The sequence below is a fragment of the Ixodes scapularis genome, unplaced genomic scaffold, assembly GCF_016920785.2.
Source record: "Ixodes scapularis isolate PalLabHiFi unplaced genomic scaffold, ASM1692078v2 PGA_scaffold0__279_contigs__length_252992795, whole genome shotgun sequence".
Taxonomy (NCBI): domain Eukaryota; kingdom Metazoa; phylum Arthropoda; class Arachnida; order Ixodida; family Ixodidae; genus Ixodes; species Ixodes scapularis.
In genome coordinates this window covers 164,595,902-164,617,243 of record NW_024609835.1, presented here as the reverse complement: position 1 = coordinate 164,617,243, position 21,342 = coordinate 164,595,902, and the positions used below count along the sequence as shown (strand labels likewise).

Sequence of the window (21,342 nt, the reverse complement as noted above, 5' to 3'; positions counted from 1 at the left end):
ACTTATTGGAGTAATTTCTTTGGTACCACCAAGCTGCGCTGCGATCAGGGGAGGATTTATGGGTGAGGCCTGGAAAAGGGGGGGAAGGGGGAGTCTGCTGAGATATGACGTTACGGTCGAAACGTTGCCCAGATCTATTTTGTTGACCCTATATTTGCTACGTCACCAAAAACTAAACTTTTGAAGAGTGTATATCAATGATTTTATTAAAAAAAATGTTGATCTTTGGGAAGCTTTGGGGGGGGGGGGGGGGGGCGCTCGCCCCCCCCCCCCTCCCTAAATCTGCCCCTGGCTGCGATGAAGATGATCTAACAAAATTTCTTAAACTCGTATGCGCTGAGAATGTCTTTTTTTTCTATAGTTTACCTATCTGTACTTTATCTTATTCGTCGGTTTCGCGTTTTTTTTTTCTTTTTTTCTTGGTAGTCATACGAGGTGTGATCAAAAAGTTTTGGGACTGATTTTGTAGCTTAAAAAGAGGGCAGCACAGTGGTACGCGCGCAGCTGTCCAAGGAAGGGACCTCCGTGTCTCGTTATACCAGAGGGAGTCCCTCTGTGAACATTCGGAGCTGCGCTACACGCGTTTCTTTGACCATATGCACGGGCATAATGGCGATCTCTCCATAGACTGCAAACCAAAGCGAGAGCGAACTTAAATTTTACGCCAAGCTTGGCAAATCTAAACCAGAGACCTCTGAAATTATCTAGAAGGCTTACGTCAAAAACCAGTAAAATGTGCGAGGTGTTTTGAGTGGCACTCGCGCCTCAAGAATGGCAGAACGTCACCGAAGTCAAGGAGAGGTCGGATGGGGTCATCCTACCGCTCTTCGTCTTCCAGCGATGGTTCTGCCTTGGTGGATGCCCTTCTGGGGGTATTCTGAATAAATAAAATAAATATGCGCAAGCCCTAAGCACATGTGGGCGTATATTTCCCGAGGGCTTGCCTCCTTACACGATCCAAATGTTCGCGACATATTGTTCCCGTATGTTAATAAGACCATATCTGCATCCCAAAAGGTTTTATGAATGAAATAAACATTGCTTTCGAGCGCCATGACGCTCATCTCGGTGACCGTTCTTGCCGGTGCTAGTGCCTTGGTCCTGCCGTGGGAAATGCCTATGGTGTCGACAAGCGTTGATCCCGCGTCAGTGTCTGAGCTCTTATATCAGAAAGGTACGTGCGAGCCTCCTTTCGCAAGCACGATTTTATTTTTTTTTTTTCTACGTGGTTGGGATTTACAGTTCTGTGTTAGTTTTATGGCTGCCTCTTCCGACCTTGCTATTTTTTCCCGTGTTTCTCTCCCGTTTCAGGGAGAAGCAGCTCAGGCCTTCCCCCAATACATTTGATCGCGATCCTTGCAGCATTCCTTCCATTTCATTTGAAATGTCGTTTTGTTTTAAAAAGGTCCGTGTCAATATTCTCGAACAGCATTTGTTTTTCTTGACGAGACCGACGACGAGCTACAGGGAATCGAAATGGAAGCCCATCTACTCCTTATTGCGATTTTAGTGAACTCGTTTTTTTTTGTTTTGTTTTTAATCTATCTAGAACACGCGTGTCAAGAAAAAAAAAAGTTAGAGCATTATTGACGCCGCGAGATGCGATTTAGCAATTTAGTCGGCAGACACCTCTTTTCCACTTTTCTCTCGGCATTTCGGGCGCGTGGACGAGGGGTGGATCGGCTTGACCACTTTACGAGGGGTAAAGTATTTGGCTTGACCATCACGTTGAGGTGGAAAGAGTGAATGACCATTCCCTAACGTTATGGACTTTGCGCGCCGAATTTGAAATAAATCTCGCGCTGTCAATATTGTTCTAAATTTATTTTTCGCGTAAAATTTATTTTTTGAAACCCCTGTCCCAATCAAACTGTTAAAAAAAAAATATTTTCCTTTTTAGTGGCTATCTAATTGTATCTTCAGACATCGGCAGTTTAAGTATAAAAAAAAAAAAGAAATATATGATGTATATCTTCCTTTTGATGTACTTAGTAAGGCCACATTCGTAGGATTGATGACCATTAATTACACCCTTACCACGTAAAGCACGACTATCGTACCAGCACAAACCACGAACCACTACCAAACCCTCTCTGAAATGCAAGTAGTGAAACAAACGGCTTCGATCTCGATAGCGGATACTTCGCTGCGACGCTCCACATTACTAATCACTCTTCTTTCGTTTCTTTAAACAAGAAAGAAAAAAAAAAAAAAGGAGAAAATTGTGCAACAGACGGCATCGATCTCCATAGCGTCGCCAGAGCTGCGGCGCCCGATGGCGGGGTCGCAGACGGTATGTCTCGTTTAGCAGACGTTGTCTCGTCATCTCGACCTTGAGAGGGACTCCGCTCTTAACCCGAGCACCTGCCGCCTGCTGCTGCTCAGCCATAGCTCAGTCTTGACGACTGCCACTGTTGGCTGGCTGCAAACTTCGGTTCACGTGACAGATCACGTGACCATCTCCTACCCCGGGAGAAGTGCGGCCACGGTGCCACGCGAAACTGGCACCAGTCGCAACGTCTGGTCAAAGTCCCGTTTTTTTTTGTTTTTTTGTCGTTGTCAAAGTTTTTTTTTTTTCTTTTTTTGAAGCTTGGAGCACAGACGTCGACATTCTCGTTTTGTTGATGGCGTCAGGCAACCGCACTCGGTCACGAAGGGGATATCACGTGACGAAAGCGTCTGCCATGTTTGCCGCGATGCGCGCAGTTTTGTTTTTGTTATTCGATGGAGCTGATCACGTGAGTGTGACGCTTTTTACAATGTGACAACAAATTCCTTTAAACGCGTTAATTTTTTTCCCCCCCTTCGAGAATAGTTGTATTTTGCAGCCTATACGCTGCAACAGCGATTGAAGTTAATTTTCACCCTAACAGCAATTGAAGTTTTCAGGAAATATGAAAAATAACTGGAGGGGCCATTTGAGCAAGCAGATGCGAGAATGCAGATGTGTGTTGGCTTTGTTTGGCGCACACTCACTGCGAGGACTATCAAAAGCTTGCGTTCACTTCCGTGCCTCCTTCACGTTTGCACAGAACTCCTGAAATGGAGCTTATTTTTATTATCCTCAAAAGCCGTTTTGGGCATGAAAGGGGGGGAGGAGGGGGCGTTATCTAGAAAACGAAAAAATACCTATACTCTTTGTCACTAGTTGCGTGCAGTACACGCGATTGCTAGCCAGGCGATGGGAGAAAGGGCAAGCACTAGGAAGGCTGGGGAGAAGGAGAGAAACCTCCTCTCCTATCTATTGTTCCTAGTGGTCTCACTTTCTCCCCTCACCCTCCATTGCCCTCCTCTCCCGTCCATCCTTCCTAGTGCTTGCTCTTTCTCTTCGCCTGGCATTGCCTTTGCCTGCACTGTACACAACCAGTGACAGAGTATGGATGTACAATATGGTCGACAAGTGACAAAAATGCATACTCTGGTGGTTTGCATGTGTACCACATACAGTGACATACTTAGAGGGGGGTCCGGATGTCCTGATCCCCCCCTCTTGAATTATGCATGTTTAAAGACTTAGGGCAGGGGAAAAGGGAGGGGGGGAGTTCTCAAGCATATGATATGCTGACCCCCCCCCCCCCCCCCCCCCTGGGAGTACTTGCATCTGTACATTTACTTACACCAGCATTTGATATGCCTTTCTGGTGTACTTGGGCTAGTCGGCCAATAGTAATATGAACATGCATATTGAGCATGCAAGAATGATGAAGATACAAGAAATTGATAAATGCAGCAACACTGCTGGAGGTCTAGTATTGTTTTCTTCATTGTCTTTTCTGTTGTTTGATGAGGCCGGTTTGAAAGAAGCTGCATAATATTGTGCGGTTGCCTCTTGTTCATGAATGAAGAAAGCAAACAATTGAAACTTGTCTCAGTATTTTTTTTAATTCACTGAAATAGAAATTTTAGACTGTGATGCAATTCACTCTGCACACCTAGATATCAGAGTACAGAAGCCCTGCTTTTTTTTAATTTTCAATCAGTAATACTTTATAAGTTATTAAATTGGGGCAGTGTAGCCTTTTTTATGAAGCAAAAGGCATTCCAGTATTTGCAAAGGCTGTGCATTTTTTTTGTTTTCTTGAAGATAAGTTGGAGTGGGCTAGATAAATTTTCTGGATGTTGTCAATGAGGAGGTCTGAGGAGACGTTTTGTTCCTTTGCAGGACATGGATCTCATTGAGATCCTCTGGAAACAAGATGAGGATCTGGGAGTGCCGAGAGATGTCTTCGACTTCCGGTTTGAGGGCAACGACAGCGGCGATGCAACCATCAAGGAGCAACTCGAGGTGAGCTCGACCACCGCGCCCACCTTCATTTGCAAGCTGCTGGCTGTTCTCGACGTTGTGCTCATTCTCTTCGGTGGTATCGTGTCACGTGGCCTGCCTGTAGAGAAAAGGGAGCGAGTGAGGTATTTTTCCCGTTAAATGGTTGCTTCACCGACTCTCGTGTCCCTGAGCTATGATGTGAGCTCATGGGTGGAGAATGAGGTTCCCGAAACAAAGAAGGGCGCCAAATCTTTTATGAAAATGGGTCAAAGTTTCAATATAATACCTCCCCATTTGCATCCCTTCTCTTCATTCTTAAGGCTATGTAACCGTGTTTTGTCCTCCCCTCGTTTTATTGGAATTCCAATTTTTTTTTTTACAACTACTGTCACGATGCCGTTGACTTACGACAGCAGCAAAACAAGGTTTCTTCAGACGACAGTTTGTCTTGGCCCCTGTCAAGTTTGTCGCGCAGCCACTGGGTGTCTGCCAGGAGCCGCAAGAGTCACGCTGCATTGCGGCAAGAACCAGAAATCCAGGCAAACAAACTAGAGGCTGTTGGCTTGAGTTAGTGGGGGGCAACTCTTCCTGTGTGAAAACAAGTCAAGGTTGTCCCCGTGATCTGGTGGTTTATCACGGGGGGTATGGGTTTAGTTTTATTTACCCCCTAGAAGCTCCTTTTAGTCCTATTCTAAGGTAGCCAGCACCTTTGTACAGAAATGTCGCTAGGTCTAATGATCCTACTCATAACTATGAACCACTTCATGAAATTAAATGTGCACACACACACCTTTTCTTTCACTGTTCTCACCATGTTTCCTTGCTTATGTGTAACATTATAACTTGGAAATTATATTTTTAGGCATCATTGCTTATTGCTTATTTTATTGCCTTACTTTTGACGACAATTAGTGAGTATTGCCATATATACCGTTGTTGTCTTTTGGGACACTTGAGTTTCTCATTTCACTGTGGCACATAAGTAATGTTCTAAGTCCTTTGAATGATTTTTAGTAGTAGCTAATACTTGTTGTTTTGGGTGGTCATGTTTCAGGGTGGTCATGAAGTTGTTAGAACATGTATCATTGTGCCTCATTGGTTGTCACTCATTAACATGCTTTGCTTTGATTGCAGGAAACTTGCATAATGAACGGTAGTTTTTGCTGCTCCCTAAGACCTTTGATAAACAGCAGACAAATAGTTGAAGTGATACTTAGCATACAAGTGATAGGGTAATAAGAATTAAAGTAAGACTTCAAACCAGGGTCTGAAATATAAGGTTTTGAACATTTTGAGACCTAATGTTTAATTTCAAGATCTGGTAACTGTGTCTCGAGAACAGCCGGAGCCTCGCAAACATATAAAAGGTGATGAAAATAGCATTCTTTTTACCTCGTGCTTGTGGTCTGGCCTCTTTTGCAGTCTTATAAAGGAAGGTTTAGGAGGAGAGATCATAGCAGTTAGTTTTTGTTTTGGCCATGATAACCACACTAAAAGTAGAAATTAACAAAGTGTATTTTTAAATGGTTGTGAGAACTTCACTTGAGCTATGGTAAATTTGAAATCCACTATCAGTGCAGAAAGTTTCAAGTTGCATGAAAACATAATTTTTATGTAAACCTTTTTTTTAGAAATTTATATATCCTACAGCTACAAACAAACGGAGACCTAGGAACAATAATTTGTGTTAGTTTGTTTAAAACGACTTTCAGTGCAGAGATAAATGGGCTATGTGCAATAGTGCTCAGACAGAATTATCCTTGCTTTTCCCACAAAACCTCCGTTCGGTTTCTCCCTTCGACAGAGCACCGAAGTGCCTACCAAAATGGAAAACGACTCGCTCTCTGAGCTGCCGGACGACTCAAACCCTTGGGAAGGCTTCCAGTACAGCATTGACTCTGAGACAGGTCAGTGGTCGTCTGCCGTGGGGGCGAGCCTCTATTCTCCGCACGTCAAATCGGATACTGGGCACTGCTTGACTTTAGGTGCCTGTGGGGAGCCGTTATTAATTTTCTTGTGGAGTGCTCCACAGCACCAAAGCATTGGGCAGAGGAGTGGGCCCCAAATTTATGCAAACATGTTGCATCTATATTCACTGGCAGGACGAGAATGGCAGGGAGGAGTTTCGGTTGACCTGCCTCCGGCGCAAGCCTCGAAGCTTAAATAACGCTTCGGTGTCTCGGGGGCCTCAAGCATGCACGCATGACCACGGCGTAAAATGTATACAGGTGAAAACACTGCACGGCAAATGCTGCGATGCGATTGACAAAATAATGCCTTATTGGGGTGCGCCCGAGCATCCTTGGCCAACAGCGTCTCCTCCGCCGTCCGGACGGTGCACCTGAGGAAAAAAAGACATAAAATAAAGTGCCTCGTGCCCATGGCAACTGGGCACGCATTTTCTCCGCTCGGTGCATCTGCTGCGACTTCCATGGACTCTGGCTCAAACACCGCGCCAGAGATCTCTCCACTTCAGCGCATTTGTGAAACTGCTATCGCCGATGTTGAGGCATGAATTTACCGTAATATCTTGAGAGGTAATCCACCTAAAATCTAGAAAATTGGGTGAAAACGAGTAGACTAACTTTGGGAGTGCAATCGAGAAAAGTTGAAAAAATGTGGTTTTTAGATTGTGTCCCTGCCAAGCTTGTTGTCGTGGCGAGGGACAGCAAGGCAAAGATAACTGTACTTCCCAGTCAACAATGTTTGCTTATACCCCGCCATAGCTAACTAGTCGCATTTGCACCGAGGCCATTATTGATCCAAACACTACGATTACCAGAAGAAAGCTATCTTTCGGTGTTTAAAAAAAACAAAAAGCAGATCAAGGCAAAAATAGGGGGGGGGTTATCTTTTGGGGGCGGGGCCTTGGGACATTACGGTAGGCTCAGTGTCTAAGTAGCACACTTAGCGCGAGTGCCAACTACTTCATTATGTGGCACACCCAAGAACCAATGTTAAAAATGAGCACCTCTCCCATAGAGAAACATGGGAAACCAGGCCCGCAACAGGCCGCCATTAGTCACATATCGAGGAGCCATCTGGTGGTGCTGCTTGCAGCCAAGACTAGGAGGGGTACTTTATCTGGCAGCTGCGACATGCATGGTGTCCACACCTATGTATATATATCTTGCATCGTACGTGCAGCACAAGCGTGGCGAAAGGCAATGAGCGTGGGCTGTAGCCGGACATTCAATAGAGACGCCCTGCTGCTCTCGTCTTGGCAGTGGCTGTAGGTTCGGAATTACGTGAACGAGTCTCCTTTTCTTGGGAGGGAAGACCCATTGTGTCGTACTGCACGCTGTGTTGTTATATAGCAATGGAAAGCGTGCTTGCTACATAGGTCGAGGGTTGAGAGAAAGGAATGACTTGCAGCACAAAACAACATTTGTGTTTTGTGCTTTCATTTAGGGCAGTAATTTGGCTTTATCTTGTCTGCACTGTTTTTTTTTTTTATGGTATCAAATATTTTATTTGAAACACATTCTATGGGGCATCTCTTTTCCCTCCTTTGGCTTTCCTCTTCTCAGTCTTCTGGCACAGTAGGGAGTTTTAGAATGGCATACGCAAAACCTTTTCGTACGCAAAAAAATAGCGATGCCTCTGCGTGTGCGTCGTTCGCTAACCGCATCTGGCGCTTTGCGTGTTTCTGCTGTTTTTGGAAATTATGTGTGTACGGAAAAAGTATTTCCATTGCTCCAAGGAGGATCCGAGATGCGCGAGAAGTTGGCTAAGGCCGAGACGAGCACAGTTAGAAAAGGCCGACTCCGAGGGCCGGCGCCACCTTGGTGGCTGTTGCGAGTGCAATGTTAATGGTATCCTCGTGACTGTGATTTTGAATGCAGGACAACATAAAATTCCCGTGGGATGTGCACGTCACAAATAGTCTGGAAGATGGAGCAAAGTGGGCAACGATCGCTGGAAACTCGCTGCTTGCGAGGCGCTTCTCGGCAAGGCCTCGTGTTGAGGCAATGCGGGCAGATACGACTGGTCGACCGTTTGCATCACAATCTGATGTTTTAACAAATCTGTAATATCATTCTGGACCAAGAACTTGTTTCTATCTCAAGTTACCGAATTTTGTGTGTGCAGTAAAACTGGTTACTGTATCTCGGAGGCTTTGCAAACGTGAGATTCCTAGGTTTTGCGTCGTGGCGGGGAAATGCTATTCTAAAACTCCCTTGCATAGCGTGCGTCAACGCTAGCTCTAATATGCTCTAAAATAGCGTACATTATTCTAGAACTCTCTGTGTTCACTTAGTTGCAAATTTTTCACCTTTGATGTGCTCATGAGACAGATACATATAAACAGCGCTCAAAATGTGAAACTTGATGTCTGGTTTAACCAACTCATTTGTATGATTTAAGGCACGTGGAGCCTTTTTAGTTTCTCAAGGCTTGGTTTTTAATAATTTATTACCATTTTTTTCTTTTCTAAGATAGGCTAAGGAACATGTAATATGAAGCTATGATTTTATAACTGCTTTCAACGCAGGGTTAATAAAACATCCGAGGTTGATCTCTATTAGCAGTGATGGAAGTGCTGCGCCAATTGCGCCAAATTGCGCCAAGGACGCAATCCTGCTACATGTAGCGCCACATTGTCATTTTACCGAAGAATTGCACCATGCCTGCGCCGAGATGAGATGTAGCAATAAAAAATAAAACTTGAAGTCTTATCAGAGCACGTGGCGGTACCGCGGTATTTTCCGCGCCGCAACTGTTATGCAAACCGAAACTGCGAGGGCGCATCATCATCATCATTGAAAGGAACGTTAGCAACATTTGAGACGAAAGCCGCAGAGGCTAAGCGAAGAACCATCCTACTGAACAGCCTATTTAAAAAAAAAAGAAGCCGAGCTTGTGGATGTTTTCAATTTGGCCCGCCCTGTTCCCGTGCGCTAGTTTTCAGCGAAGTCAAAGCTAGCGCGAGCCCAATGCTCTGTGCATTCCTGACTCGCGCGTGGGCTCGTGCAGTGTGGGCACTGTTACGGGCTCCATGCGTGCGCTTGTAGCTTCGGCTGCGCTCGCACCGAAGCTGAAACGAAGTATAGTTGAGTTGCACCAAACTCTGGATGCAGTGCTGGTAAAGCCTCACCGTCCTTTTCGGAGCACAAAGCACTGTGCGACTCGCGCGACTGCGGTTTCTTCTCTGCGGGTGTTGCTTCTCTGCAGCGCGTTGGTGCATGCCAAGGAGCGCACTCAACAGGTTAACTCGCCGTGATCCGATTGTGACTTCGCCACCACATCGAAAATGAATCGGAATTTTTGAACCGAATATCAGATACCGCAATATTTGAAGCTGCTGCCCGAAAGACAACTCTAATCTGAACTAAAACATTCCACAACAGTGAGGGTCGTTAGGTGCTGCTGCAGATACCTTAAAAGGAGTGCAGGCTGGTAAAACTAAATATCCTGTACCATCAGAACTCAGTGTGACATATTTAATTGTATTTTTTTTATCTGACAAGCAAATAAACTTTATTTAAATTTTTTTTTTTTTTTGTGTTTACTTTGTTGAATTTTATATATCCTGCCTTAAAAAGGCGACAGGCGCTGTGTTCCAATAATAGAGATGGGCTTTATATAGCAATGCAGCATTATTTCATTTTCAAGTAATATGCCAACATATGCCGGACCCTGCTCCAAAAGAGCCACTACCTGCTCCAAAGCAACATTTTGCCTGCTACAAGGCCTGCTCCAAAAGGCCAAATGGCACTTCCATCACTGTATTAGTAAAAATAATTGTATTCGTACAACGGTAATTTTCATGACCACTGGGATATTGAAATTATGTCAATTTGAAGAAAATTTGAGTGCAAAGTAATGGTGACTGAAATAACCGGAGTGATTCTGGAGTCTTCTGTCGCGTCTCTGTAAAAGAATATGGATTGTACAATGTCTGAACGACACATTCTAAAGGCTGGTTCTCATATTTGTGTCCCAGTTTGACTAGCTGCGCCACAAGCTTGCCTACGATGAGGTAGCACAGTGGCTGGCGCCCTCCGTTGGGTAGCCTCACTCCACTTCCGGTCTGTGTATATATTTCCAAGTCTAGGCCGAGGTTCTTGCAGGATTTGTAACTAATGATGAGAAATGGTCGCTCCTCACATTCTTAATATTCTTTTAAGCGCACGCTGAAAGAATGATGTGCATTATATGAGCATTCTAAGAGACCCAAGATTAGTTTGATTTGCATTCAATTTTCCCATTAGAAACGTGATCAAAGATTGTGACATGCCCGCTTTTTTTCCTTTTGCGATTTGATGCCGAAATTTGGAGGCACCGTCGGACGTCCAGCAGTTGATTACGAGTGATTGCTTCTAGCGCGCGAATCACGTGCATTCGAAAGACCATCTCCCGTTACTCGGCCCCCTCGCCACGTGGGCGGCGACCGCTTGCCGTTGGCCGTCGCACGCCTGACAGTGCTCCCTGATTTCCGCTCCGAATCGCAAAAAAAAATATGGGTAAATGTCGCAGTCTTTTATCTTGTTTTTATATAGGAAAGTTGGATGCATCAATCTTATTGTAAGTTTTGTAGAATGCTTAGATGCTGTACATTGCGCTGGGACCATAAATAGACAATCTCAGAAGCCTCTTTGCGGCCGCTTTCGGTTTCGCACAAAAACGTAGGTCGTTAGCTTCAGGTGTCTTCTAATTCGGGAGCGTAAAAGAGTGAATAGCAATTTTTGAAGGTGACATGGTATACCCCGCTCGTGCACGTCTGCGCAGTAGAAGCTGACGTTTTCCTCGCTCCCTTGCCTTTCCCGCCGCAGGAGAGCACATCCTCGGGGATGCGGACAAGCGTGGGGCGTCGAGAGAGCGCACGGACAGCGGCTGCTGCCTACCCATGGACGAGGACACGGGCCTCAGCCTGCCAGAGGAGGAGCAGGAGGCCCTTTTTGCTGAGCTGGACAGGATCCTGCAGGGGCAGTCGCCACAGGTGGGCAGGCGTCTTCATGCGTGATCCTCTGTAGGCCGTCCCGACTCAAAGGGATCGTGATGTCCGGCCGCCACAGCGGGGCGCGTCTAGTGCATGGTGTAAGATACTCTTTAGGTGAGGACACATGGCGTGGCAATCATTGCGGCAAAATCGACCAGACTGAGTCTTATTGACCTGTGTCTGAGTTACCGCTGCTGACAGCATCTCTGCGGGCTAGACGGTGTGAAACTGTAGGAGAAAGAAGGAAAGAAAAAAATAGTATCATTGCCATGGCACCCAGGCGTGTGCGCTTTCTGCCTGCTGTGTCTGCTCTGAGTACAAGACGTACACCAGCTTGAACACTGCAGCAGAGATTTCTCCATTTTAGTGCCATCATAAAACTGTTTTTTCTGTCCTTAATGCACAAAATCGTGATCAGTGATGAAGCTGTGTCTAAGCCACACGCATATCGCAAGTGCCAGGTTCTACAAGATGTTGCACACATAGAAAACAACTTCAAAAACGAGCCTCTTTCATAGAGAAGCATGTTTATCCAGGCCATGACAACTATGACAGTTGTATGTGCATAGTACTGTGATGCCCCTAGCTGGTTGGCTCTGTCACACAAAGTCGGGTTGTCGTCGTCGTAGTGAAATGCCCAAGACCAATGAAAGAAACTCTTTATATGCAATATTTATTATTCACAGTATCTAGTGTTCTAGCACTAAACAACAATATCTACAAGCATCGCTCGTCGCAGTACCCCCAAATGTCCCTACAAGTCCCGACGGCCACTCACTTAGACTTGTTGGCGGGCGCTTGAAGTTCTTGTGGTGCGGGGGAGGGAATGGTGCACGGCGGGTGGTACGGTTCGGTGGTGACTAGGTGTCTCTTCCCAACGTTTGGGCCAAGTGATGGCATCTTCCGACGCTTGAATGTGGAGACCAGGGACTTCTGATGCTTTATTCAGACCACTCGAAACTTCCGACGTTTAGGTCACTTTAAAGGCCGACAATCATTTCGTGCTTTCCACTTCCTCCCCCCCCCCCCTTCCCCGCTTCCTCCTCTCCTACCCTTTCCACCATTGCCTGCTTCCTCCCCCCTCATCCTCTACCCCAGTGCCCTATCCCTGCTCCGCCAAGCCCACAACAACTAAGCCACCAGGCGTGGATCCAGAACACCGGGATGGAAAGAAAAGGGAGGAGGGGGGCAGAATTTTTTTTTTTTTTTTGGGTGGGGGGGTGCGGGAAAAATTGAAAGTAGCATAACAGGACTCCGGTTGCGCCTTTTTTGGCCGCCGCAGAACCACACTGCACCGACGGCCCCTAGATGTGCGCCGCTGCACCGACTTATTGGCTCCAAGTCGTGCTTTGAAACCGCCGCCGTGGACTTCAGTCTCGGTTGAAGCAACGGAGTGCTTCTCCAAGTTCAGAGTACAAGTGTGCCTGCTAGGGTGCGACTTACCCTATTTTGAACCCTCGTCCTTGAGTACCAAGCCTTCAACCACCTGGGAGGCCGTCGGTCTTATTTCGGGGGGATCCAGCCATGGTCAAATTGCCCTCCGAGAAGGGAGTAGGGGGGGGGGAGGGTCGACTTTGTTTGGGAAAGGGGGGCGGTTGCCCCCGTCACCCCCCCCCCCCCCCCCCCCCTGGATCTGCCCCTGTAAGCCACAGACTTCAACTAGAAAAAAAAAAATGATTACGATACAAAAGAGTTACCTTAACATGCTTGACAAGTGGCGTTGAGTCTGACTTACAATGCCGTTGGCATCATTGCAGGTTGCAGGTTTTTGGTCAGCTTGCCCTGCACTGGTATTTATTTATATGTTCCCCTTGCAGTTTTTCTTCTTTTTTTTTGGGGGGGGGGGGGGGGGAAGAGGAAAGGGGGGTGACTTTGCTAAATGCGATTGGAAGCCATTCTTCGTGTTTTGGTGCTTCAGTTCGTTTTATCAAAGAGATATCCACAATTTTGTAAAATATCATCTGCTCATGTGCAGCCCCACACAGACACCGGTTCGAAAGTTGAGTATGAAAACACGTGATTGCGTGTTCAAGCGAAATGAGCCACTGCCTCCCTAGAAGGAGAGTTAGATCCCGCTTCCTAGATGCAGTGGCCTGTGAGCGAACGGATGCCCAGCCACTTGGTAAGCATATTTGGGATGGGCGATGAAAAAGTAATAAAACGCTTCAACCTGCAACTAGTAAAAAAAATAAAGGGGTGACAAAACGAGAATGGGCAACGGTTACGCTTATATCCTAAATGTATTATATTTTTGAGGCGACGGCAAAACAGTGCTTTTGCCCATACTGGAAAGGATGATATTTCAAGATGGCGATTCCCTTGTTAAATAGTTATATTGTCACTCTACACGTTGTACCTTATCTGCAGCTTATCATTCGCCCTGAAGATTGTGCAAAGAAGCTTCTTCACTCTTCCTTTCTTGTGGCCCTCAAATTTTCATACCAATGCATTCCTATCCACGCTTCCGACGGGCAGCAGTTACTTAAAGAAAGGCATCAATCCACATTGATTAAAAATTGCACTGATAAATGAAGCACCCAGCGAAAACATACTGCGCAGTATGAAAAACGGACTTGGTTCTCGTTTCCTGGTCCTGGACTTTAGTTCTGGAAAGTTCCTTTGCTAATCCTCCAACGCACAGATTGGGACGTGTCCATTGGGGAGGCACCCTTTTTGCTGGCTTATCCCAGTTCACTTGCTCGCACAATAAATCTCCTCACGAGCCGAACGGCGCGCATGGACTTGTGCCCAACTTCTTTAGTCCCGTCTATCCATCCTTCGCTTCCCTGGCTCGAAGACGTGAAAGGAAGAAAGCCTTGCAAAGTATCAGGTTTGGTCGTCGGGCTTTAACACAGCGAGACTGTCGCTTTAACACAGCGAAACCGGCACCTTAAGAGGGTGCGGTATCTCTATTTGTTGTCCGTTTCAGACACCAGATGGCGCACGGCTCGTTACGTGGTTGAACGCGCGACTTCTAGATGGCGTCGGTATCAAAGTGTGAAAAGGCCCGTGTTATTCGCTGCGTGAAATAGATGTTCCAAACAAGTCGTGTGACGCTGTTGTCAGGCGAAGGAAATTTCTCCCTCTCTCGCACACGCTTAGTATGATTGGTCAATCGGCTGAGTTGGCATTGCACCTGACGTCGGTGATACTACGCGTGGTGGCCGAGCCCGGCCTTTGCGTTGTGTGATGCAGTAGGTGGCGCTAGTATCTGTTTGGAGGTAGTGTTTTCATGCACACACACGCGTGCGCTGTTAGAGTGATGACATCTCAATGTCACCTTGGCCATTTTGGTCCCCATAATTTTTTAAGTTTTCGTAGAATGCACGTGCCGGCACGCACAGTTGCATTCCTCGGTGTGAGCACCTAGCTCTTACTAGTGCTTTGGCGCAACCTTGGTTCCCACCGTTTACTTACACACGTAAGAATTAGATTTGTGCCGTCGGCACAAGCTACTGCAAAGTATGTCTTCACCCTGAAACATACGTACATCAAGGCACCCTACTCAGAGGCAGCGTACCTGGATCGCCGCCTGTGTTAGGGTGGAGCCATATTATCTAGAGTCACATAGCAGATACCAAAATCGAGCAGTAAGAAGTCGCAACTCAAGACAGTCGCATGTGCATCCGGATGCTACTCGAAGGCTTTGCTATTTACTGACTGATGGCGTCCGATCTTTGTGTGGGCGGTTTTAAATATTAGAGGTTTGGTCATTGGTTTTGCTGCTTTGGAGTTGTATAGCAGGAGCGTGATATTTCTGAAAAGTAAAATAAAAATGTCGGTCCCCTTTTTACAATGCTAGTTTCTGTAGGTTGTGTTTTATCTCAAGTGACGTACAATACCGCCTTTTCGAAATCATACTTTGCGGCGAGCGATTGAGAGGCAGGTTAGCATTTTATTTTGGTCAGCACTACACGTTGAACAAAGATTTTGGGCGGTGACGTAAATAGGTGTTGCTCCCCAAAGTGTGTCCAAGGTGCGCAGTGACAATTAGAAATCGTTTTGAAGGTGCGCGACCATCGGTTGGTAAAATATGTGCATTAATTCAGTTCAAGGGATAGTGAACCAAGGAATTCAGTGTCCATAATAAGTGGCACATGTTCTTTCCACCAGCCACCGGTGTGCGCGAGCACTTGCAACAAAAATGATGTCAAAGACCTCCATTCGCAGTTAAGGTGACAGTATGGGCTTCGGGTCAAAGGAGAATAAAGACAAGTTTTCCATCTACACAGTGGTGTCTCAGGGTGTCTACCGACCGGGAAATGTCAGGGAATTTTAAGACACCTGGAAAAGTCGGTGAATTGTGAGGGAAATTTCCAAAAAGATTGCCGAGTCAGGGAATTTATCCCATGCTCGCCCGCTTACGCTAGAAGCGGCAGGCACGGGCAGGCATAGCCACGAGCGCAGTCAAGTGCGGCGTCGCGACCCCCTAGGCCCTAGGCACGATGTGACCCGCCCAATTTTTCATGCGCTACGCTTCACACGAGAGCATGTGCGAAGCTGGCGACTCGTCGTTGTTTTAGTGCACTCTAAAGCCACTAAATAAGCTACTCTTTAGGGTAGTGACGCTAAAGTATGGCGGCTAAAGAGTTGCTCACAGTTTCTAGTGGAGCAGAGTAGCAGCGGCAATTTTGTTTAGTTCGTGACTCTAGTCAGGTGGTGTTGCTCTAGTACGAGTAGAGACAGTTGCTCTAGCCGATACTAGGTGGCGCGAGTCACCACTCGAAAAAGAACAGCCGTCGTTCATTCATCAACCCTCTGAGAGGCGCGCGCCTAGCGATCCATTCGTTTGTCAGATATGGTGCTTTCGCGCTTCCCCGTAAACGCAACCTGGACGCCTGTGCTCTACGAGCTCTGCCACGTGCGTTTGTGGCTGTGGGTTGCGCTTTCTATTATGTTATTTTCCGAAAGTGGAGATATGTGAAAGTGACTATGTCGCTGTCGAGAAAGTGCTCCTTCAATCTCAACTGGACAAACCCGGACATATGCACGAATGCAAGTTGGATTCGGCCCATTCCAAATGATCCAAATAGTGCTCACTGCGCTATGTGCTGCAAGAAGTTCTCCCTGAGCAACATGGGGAATAGGGCGATTGCTACTCATGTTAAGGGTAAGAAGCATCAAACTGCTATGAAATATCTGCAAAGCGTTTCCCATAGCCCAGTCATATTTTTCAAAACTGCGATAAATGCGGACTTGCCTTCCGCGACAGCAACGGGTGTTTTTTGTCCGGTGGTAACAATAGGGCTTGTAGGGCTCCGGCAATGCGTCTAACCACCGCCACGGAAGCTCTTAGCCCCTCTGTGAAAACGTGGGTGGTGGCTTTTTATTGAAGAAGGAAGTCACAAAAGCCGGGGATCATGTGGTGCTTGAACACTATAACAACTCATGGGTCTTTCCGTTCAGCGGCAGCGTCTGCCTCGCTGTTTCCGTTGATGTTCCCCATGTGTGAGACCGCCAGAAAAATGCAGCTTGGAAAAGACAAAGTGGGATATACAATATTTCGTGGTATCGCCCCCTACTTTCAAAACAAGTTACTAGCAAGCCTCTCTAACGTGCCATATCTGGTGGTTGTTTTTGATGAGTCACTAAACAAAGTAACTCGGAGAACAAATTGATGTACTGATCAGGTGCTGGGACCAAACTCCCTGAAACAGTAAACTCGGGTCAATGCTGTATTCTAAACATCTTCTAAAGTTTGCTTTATATAACTTAAAGAAAATATTTTACGTTGTGAACAGTGTCTATCTATCATATATTGTGTTTTGGTGTCGGTAGTTGTGGGTCAGGGAATTCAATTAAAATAGTCAGGGAAAACCTGGAAAAGCCAGGGAATTTAAAAAAAACAATTTGGTAGACACCCTGTGTCTGGTGTAAAAGGTAAGCGATTAATTGGTCTAACAAGCACGTAGCTTTCACTTGTAGAGATGAAAAGCCTGTCTTTATTCTCCTTTGGCCCGAAGCTCATGCATTTCACTGTCCCCTTAAGCGCGAATGGAGGTCTTTGACATCATTTTTGTTGCATGTGCTCGCGCACACCGGCGGCTGCTGGCTCGTGGAAAGAATGTGCGCCACTTATTATGGACACTAAATTCTTTGGTTCAGTGTCCCTTTAATCAGTCTAATCATTTTTGCCAACGTATTTTATCTGTTTCGACAAACGACTTGGTCGAGTCTATCGATAACCTTAGGTGGACTGAACCCACAGAGTGTGTGGGCTTTAGATAAATTTGCTTCATTTATGTGAGTTAATAACTGTTTTCTCTTTTCTGTACTCGGTGCTATGCAAGAATCGCTGAAGTGTTCTAGTAGCGTTGTTTGGCGGTGTTTTGCACGCTGACTCGCTATTGCATTCGCTGTGCACGGTGTGTGTACAGATGGAATGTTTCAAATAATATTTCCGATCGATATGATAGATTTACTTTGCTACAGTGTTAATTATATTTTCCTGATTTAAACTTGTCCATCCCCGATCTGAGCTTAAGTTCAAATTTGAGCGTGCAGATGAACTTGGCATTGTAACAGCTGTAATGCACAGAAACAAATTATTACCATGCGAGTAAAGCGAAAGAATACAAGGCGGCTCGGTGTTATAGAAGTAATGAATGCACGAGGGATGCCATCGTATGTTTTTTCTTGTTGAACGTTCTGCATGGCTGTGAAATGCTTAAGGTACCAGTGAAGACAACGAGCTGGCGTAATATTTTCCATGGAGACGAAAATGTGCGTCATTTTCATTGTGCCATTTAATTTCGATATGGCGCAAAATGTGCGTGAAATAGCAGCAGAAAAGGGAACAAAATTTACGTGTCGGGTCTGGAAAACCGCCAGACTCAGCCGTGTTGAGGCATCTCTTGCGAGTAAGTGCAGTAGGCTAAGGTATTGCGCGTCGAACTGTACGTGTGAGCTATCCATTTGAGTGAAACCTTGATTTCACAAAACTACCTGTGCGTTAGAAATATGCATCGTGTGAATCAGCTATAACTATACCCTATCTCACTAGTTGCGCGCAGTACTTGGAAGCCATGGGCGAAAAATAAAAGGAAGTTGATTTTGTAGGGCAAACGCGATGTAGAGACTAATAAAAGAGAATCCTGCTAAGACTCTCCTTTTCTTTTCAAGTGTTTGGGTAACGCTGTCAATTCTACACCTTTAGTAACACTGCGCGCACCCAAAATTGCCTTCGAAAAACGGTAACCTTCAGAATCAAGGGGTGCTACGCGAAAGTGAGCGACATGTCACGGGAACGAAGGCGAGGTTCTCCGGTCTTTGAAAACACTCCTAATCGCAAAAACAAGACCTTTTTTTTTTCTTTTTTTTTAAAGGGCAACTCTGGCCAAAACTTAAAATGAAATAAATTACTGCTATCGCTGTAGTGACACAAAATACGACCAGAGCCAAAATATTACGTCCGTGGGACGCCGCATTCTCAACTAATGCCGATAATAAAAATGCGACCCGCCGCGAGCCGCTGCTCCTTAGCGGACGGCCAGCGGATTGCCGATCGCTAAAGCAACATTGGGCCGTGACGGCAGTATCGTTCTCTTTTTCTCCTCCGGTCCGGGTGTTGCGCGGAATGCGCTTCTTTGAGCCGCTACCACTACCGCTACTTCGGCTTGTGATTGGCGTGTTTAGCCGTTGCTTTTATCTGTAGCCCGTGTAGCTTCGGTACAGCCTTTTGTTTATTTGGTTGTGAGGACTCCAAGACTTGTTTTAGCGAGCAACTCCGTGTGCTCCAGACTGCCCAGCTGTTCCTCGAAAGATGCCGAGTGGAACTTGTGGCGCTGTAGGCTGCTCAAACAAGCCGCTGCGCAACACAGAGGTGCTTTTTCACAAATTTACAACGGACCGGAAATTGGAGAAAGTGCTGGTGAATGCTGTTTGACAAATGGACTTTAGACTTCGACTTTTACGCGCCCGAGAAAAAAAAGAACAAAAAAACAGACATGTACAGCCCGGCACACATGTGTTCGGGCGCCGCGGCCCGCGCCAGAGCCTCAAAGCTTTGCGTCTTGGACTGACCCGTAGTGCGAAATCAAAAGGGCCCCCAGTACTGTACGTCACAGGCAGCGCGGCGTAGAGCAACGCCGCTCCATCCACGGAGCACCGATGACAAATTAGGCCTAGCGACGAATACGGAAGACCGCACACAGGGCGACAGCCGCCGAGTACGGCACCGAACGAGTTCACTCGTTTTCTCGTTGCTAGCTTTCGGGTATACAAGCAACGAGTACGGCATAGCGCACGCACGGCGGTGGCCGCCTAGTACGGCACTGTACGAGTTTACGGGTTTTCCAGTCGCTAGCTTTTGGGTATACGCACCAACTCTTGCTACATATGCTGGATAACTACCACATATACAGAATTAAAACAAAATCAGCTTACCTCCTATCTTTAGACGGCTAGGGCAACAGAGGTAGGTGCCGCTCGACCTGCGTATTGTTGAATGAGAACGGCCCTGACGTCACGTTCACGTAGCGGCTGATTTCCAGTGTTGCCGGGGCCTCAAGCGGCTAGTTTCGGTTTTGTTGGCTGCACCCCAAACAAAGCTTTGAGGCGTCAATATCTTTAAAACTATGCACAATAACGAGCAAAAAATTACACCTTGCAACTGAGGGATGGTGACTTCACTAAAAACATTCATAATCCCAAAATCGAAAGGATGGACCGGAGTTGCCCTATAAGCATGATTTTCTTTTTGATTTTGATACTTTATAAATGACAAAAAAAAAAGATAATCAGAGTCGCGGGCCATCGAAGGCACACACTCAATACTATAAATGGACAAAAAATGTGATATCTATTTTTTGTGGCTTCTAAAAAGCTGCAAATGCATTGATTAACAAAAAAAGTTGCACAGCCACGTCATTTTTGGTTCTTTTCTCCTCCTCTATATTTCTTCTTTCTCCCCACTCCAGTTTTGAGATTTTTCGTTTTTTGACCTTATTAAAAATATATGTGACACTGTAGCAATATATTAATTGGGTAGTCTTCTTACACCATACTAGATAGCATGGCAAAAAAAAAAAAAAAACTTTTTGGAGGATGTTAGTGTTTTTTTAAGTGTGAACAGTGCAGTGTGCAAATCCAGCTGAAAAAAGAATATGCCTCATAAAAATTCAGTGGTACGAATTGTATAACTGGCAAAATTTGCACACCCCATACATCACCACGTACACACGCGAAATATTTTGGTGTGATACAGTAACTGCAAACAGGTGAAACTTATGTGCACAAACTTTGCACAATTTGAGAACACAAAGGAAAGCTTAGTTTGATGCAACATAGCTAAATTCTTACTCAAACCACACAAAACTTGGTGGTAATGTATTTCCAAATGTCAGAGTCTGGAGCATCAAACTAGAATTCCCACACTGCATAGGCTGCTCCCTCGTGACTCTTGCAGCTGGAGTCCTTGTCGCGACGGTGGGACCTAGCCTTGGCGGTCAGCTTGTCGGTCATCTTCCTAATCCTCCTCTGGTCACACATGTCACTCAGTCTGACCAGCTTCTTCGAAGGAAAAACTCTCAACTCTTCCAGCACCTGTTCAAAGTTGGAGTGACCCCGGTTTGAACCAGAACACTGCGATAGCGGTGACTGTGTCCACTGTAGTCCGCGATGCAAACCGGCTTGTTGGGTGCAGCATCCCGATCTTGCTGTTTAGGGACTCGGCGACGTTCTAAGTGTTTCCCTGCAGGCAGTGAGCAAGGAGCTTGGCATCTGTCAGGTGTTTGTAGATCAGCAGCACCGCTTTTTCTTGAGCCTTGGTGAGGAATGGTGTGTGGTCTAGCACTGGCTCTTGGGAAGTCTGGGCTCTCTTTTGCTTGCACCATGACTCCTAACCCGTCGGGGCAGAACTTGTGGTTGCTAGCATCATTGGTTAAGCACGAATGGAAGTAAGAGGCCCAAATCGCACAGGACATGCCGAAGGGAAAGATGGAGGCCTGCTCTTTCTTGTCGAAGCAACGAAAATGGTGGCCGATGCCGAACTGCTGAGAAATCTGAGCTCAAAAATGGCTTAAACTTGCAATTTTCTGATTGCACAAAAAAGAAAGGTGCAATAAAAAATTAATATATATACTGAGATGGTGCGCACCAAGTGCTTCATGGTTAATTTTTTCAGAAAAAGAATATC

General features: G+C 46.1%; 1 protein-coding gene across 1 annotated transcript in view; it reads left to right on the top strand.

The window, feature by feature from the left end:
• LOC8051450 overlaps positions 1-21,342 on the top strand; it is a 131,238-nt gene that overhangs the window by 10,780 nt on the left and 99,116 nt on the right. The window contains 3 exon segments of the mRNA XM_042293400.1: positions 4,163-4,285; positions 6,069-6,171; positions 11,041-11,207. Coding sequence (XP_042149334.1) covers positions 4,163-4,285; positions 6,069-6,171; positions 11,041-11,207 — 393 coding nt within the window.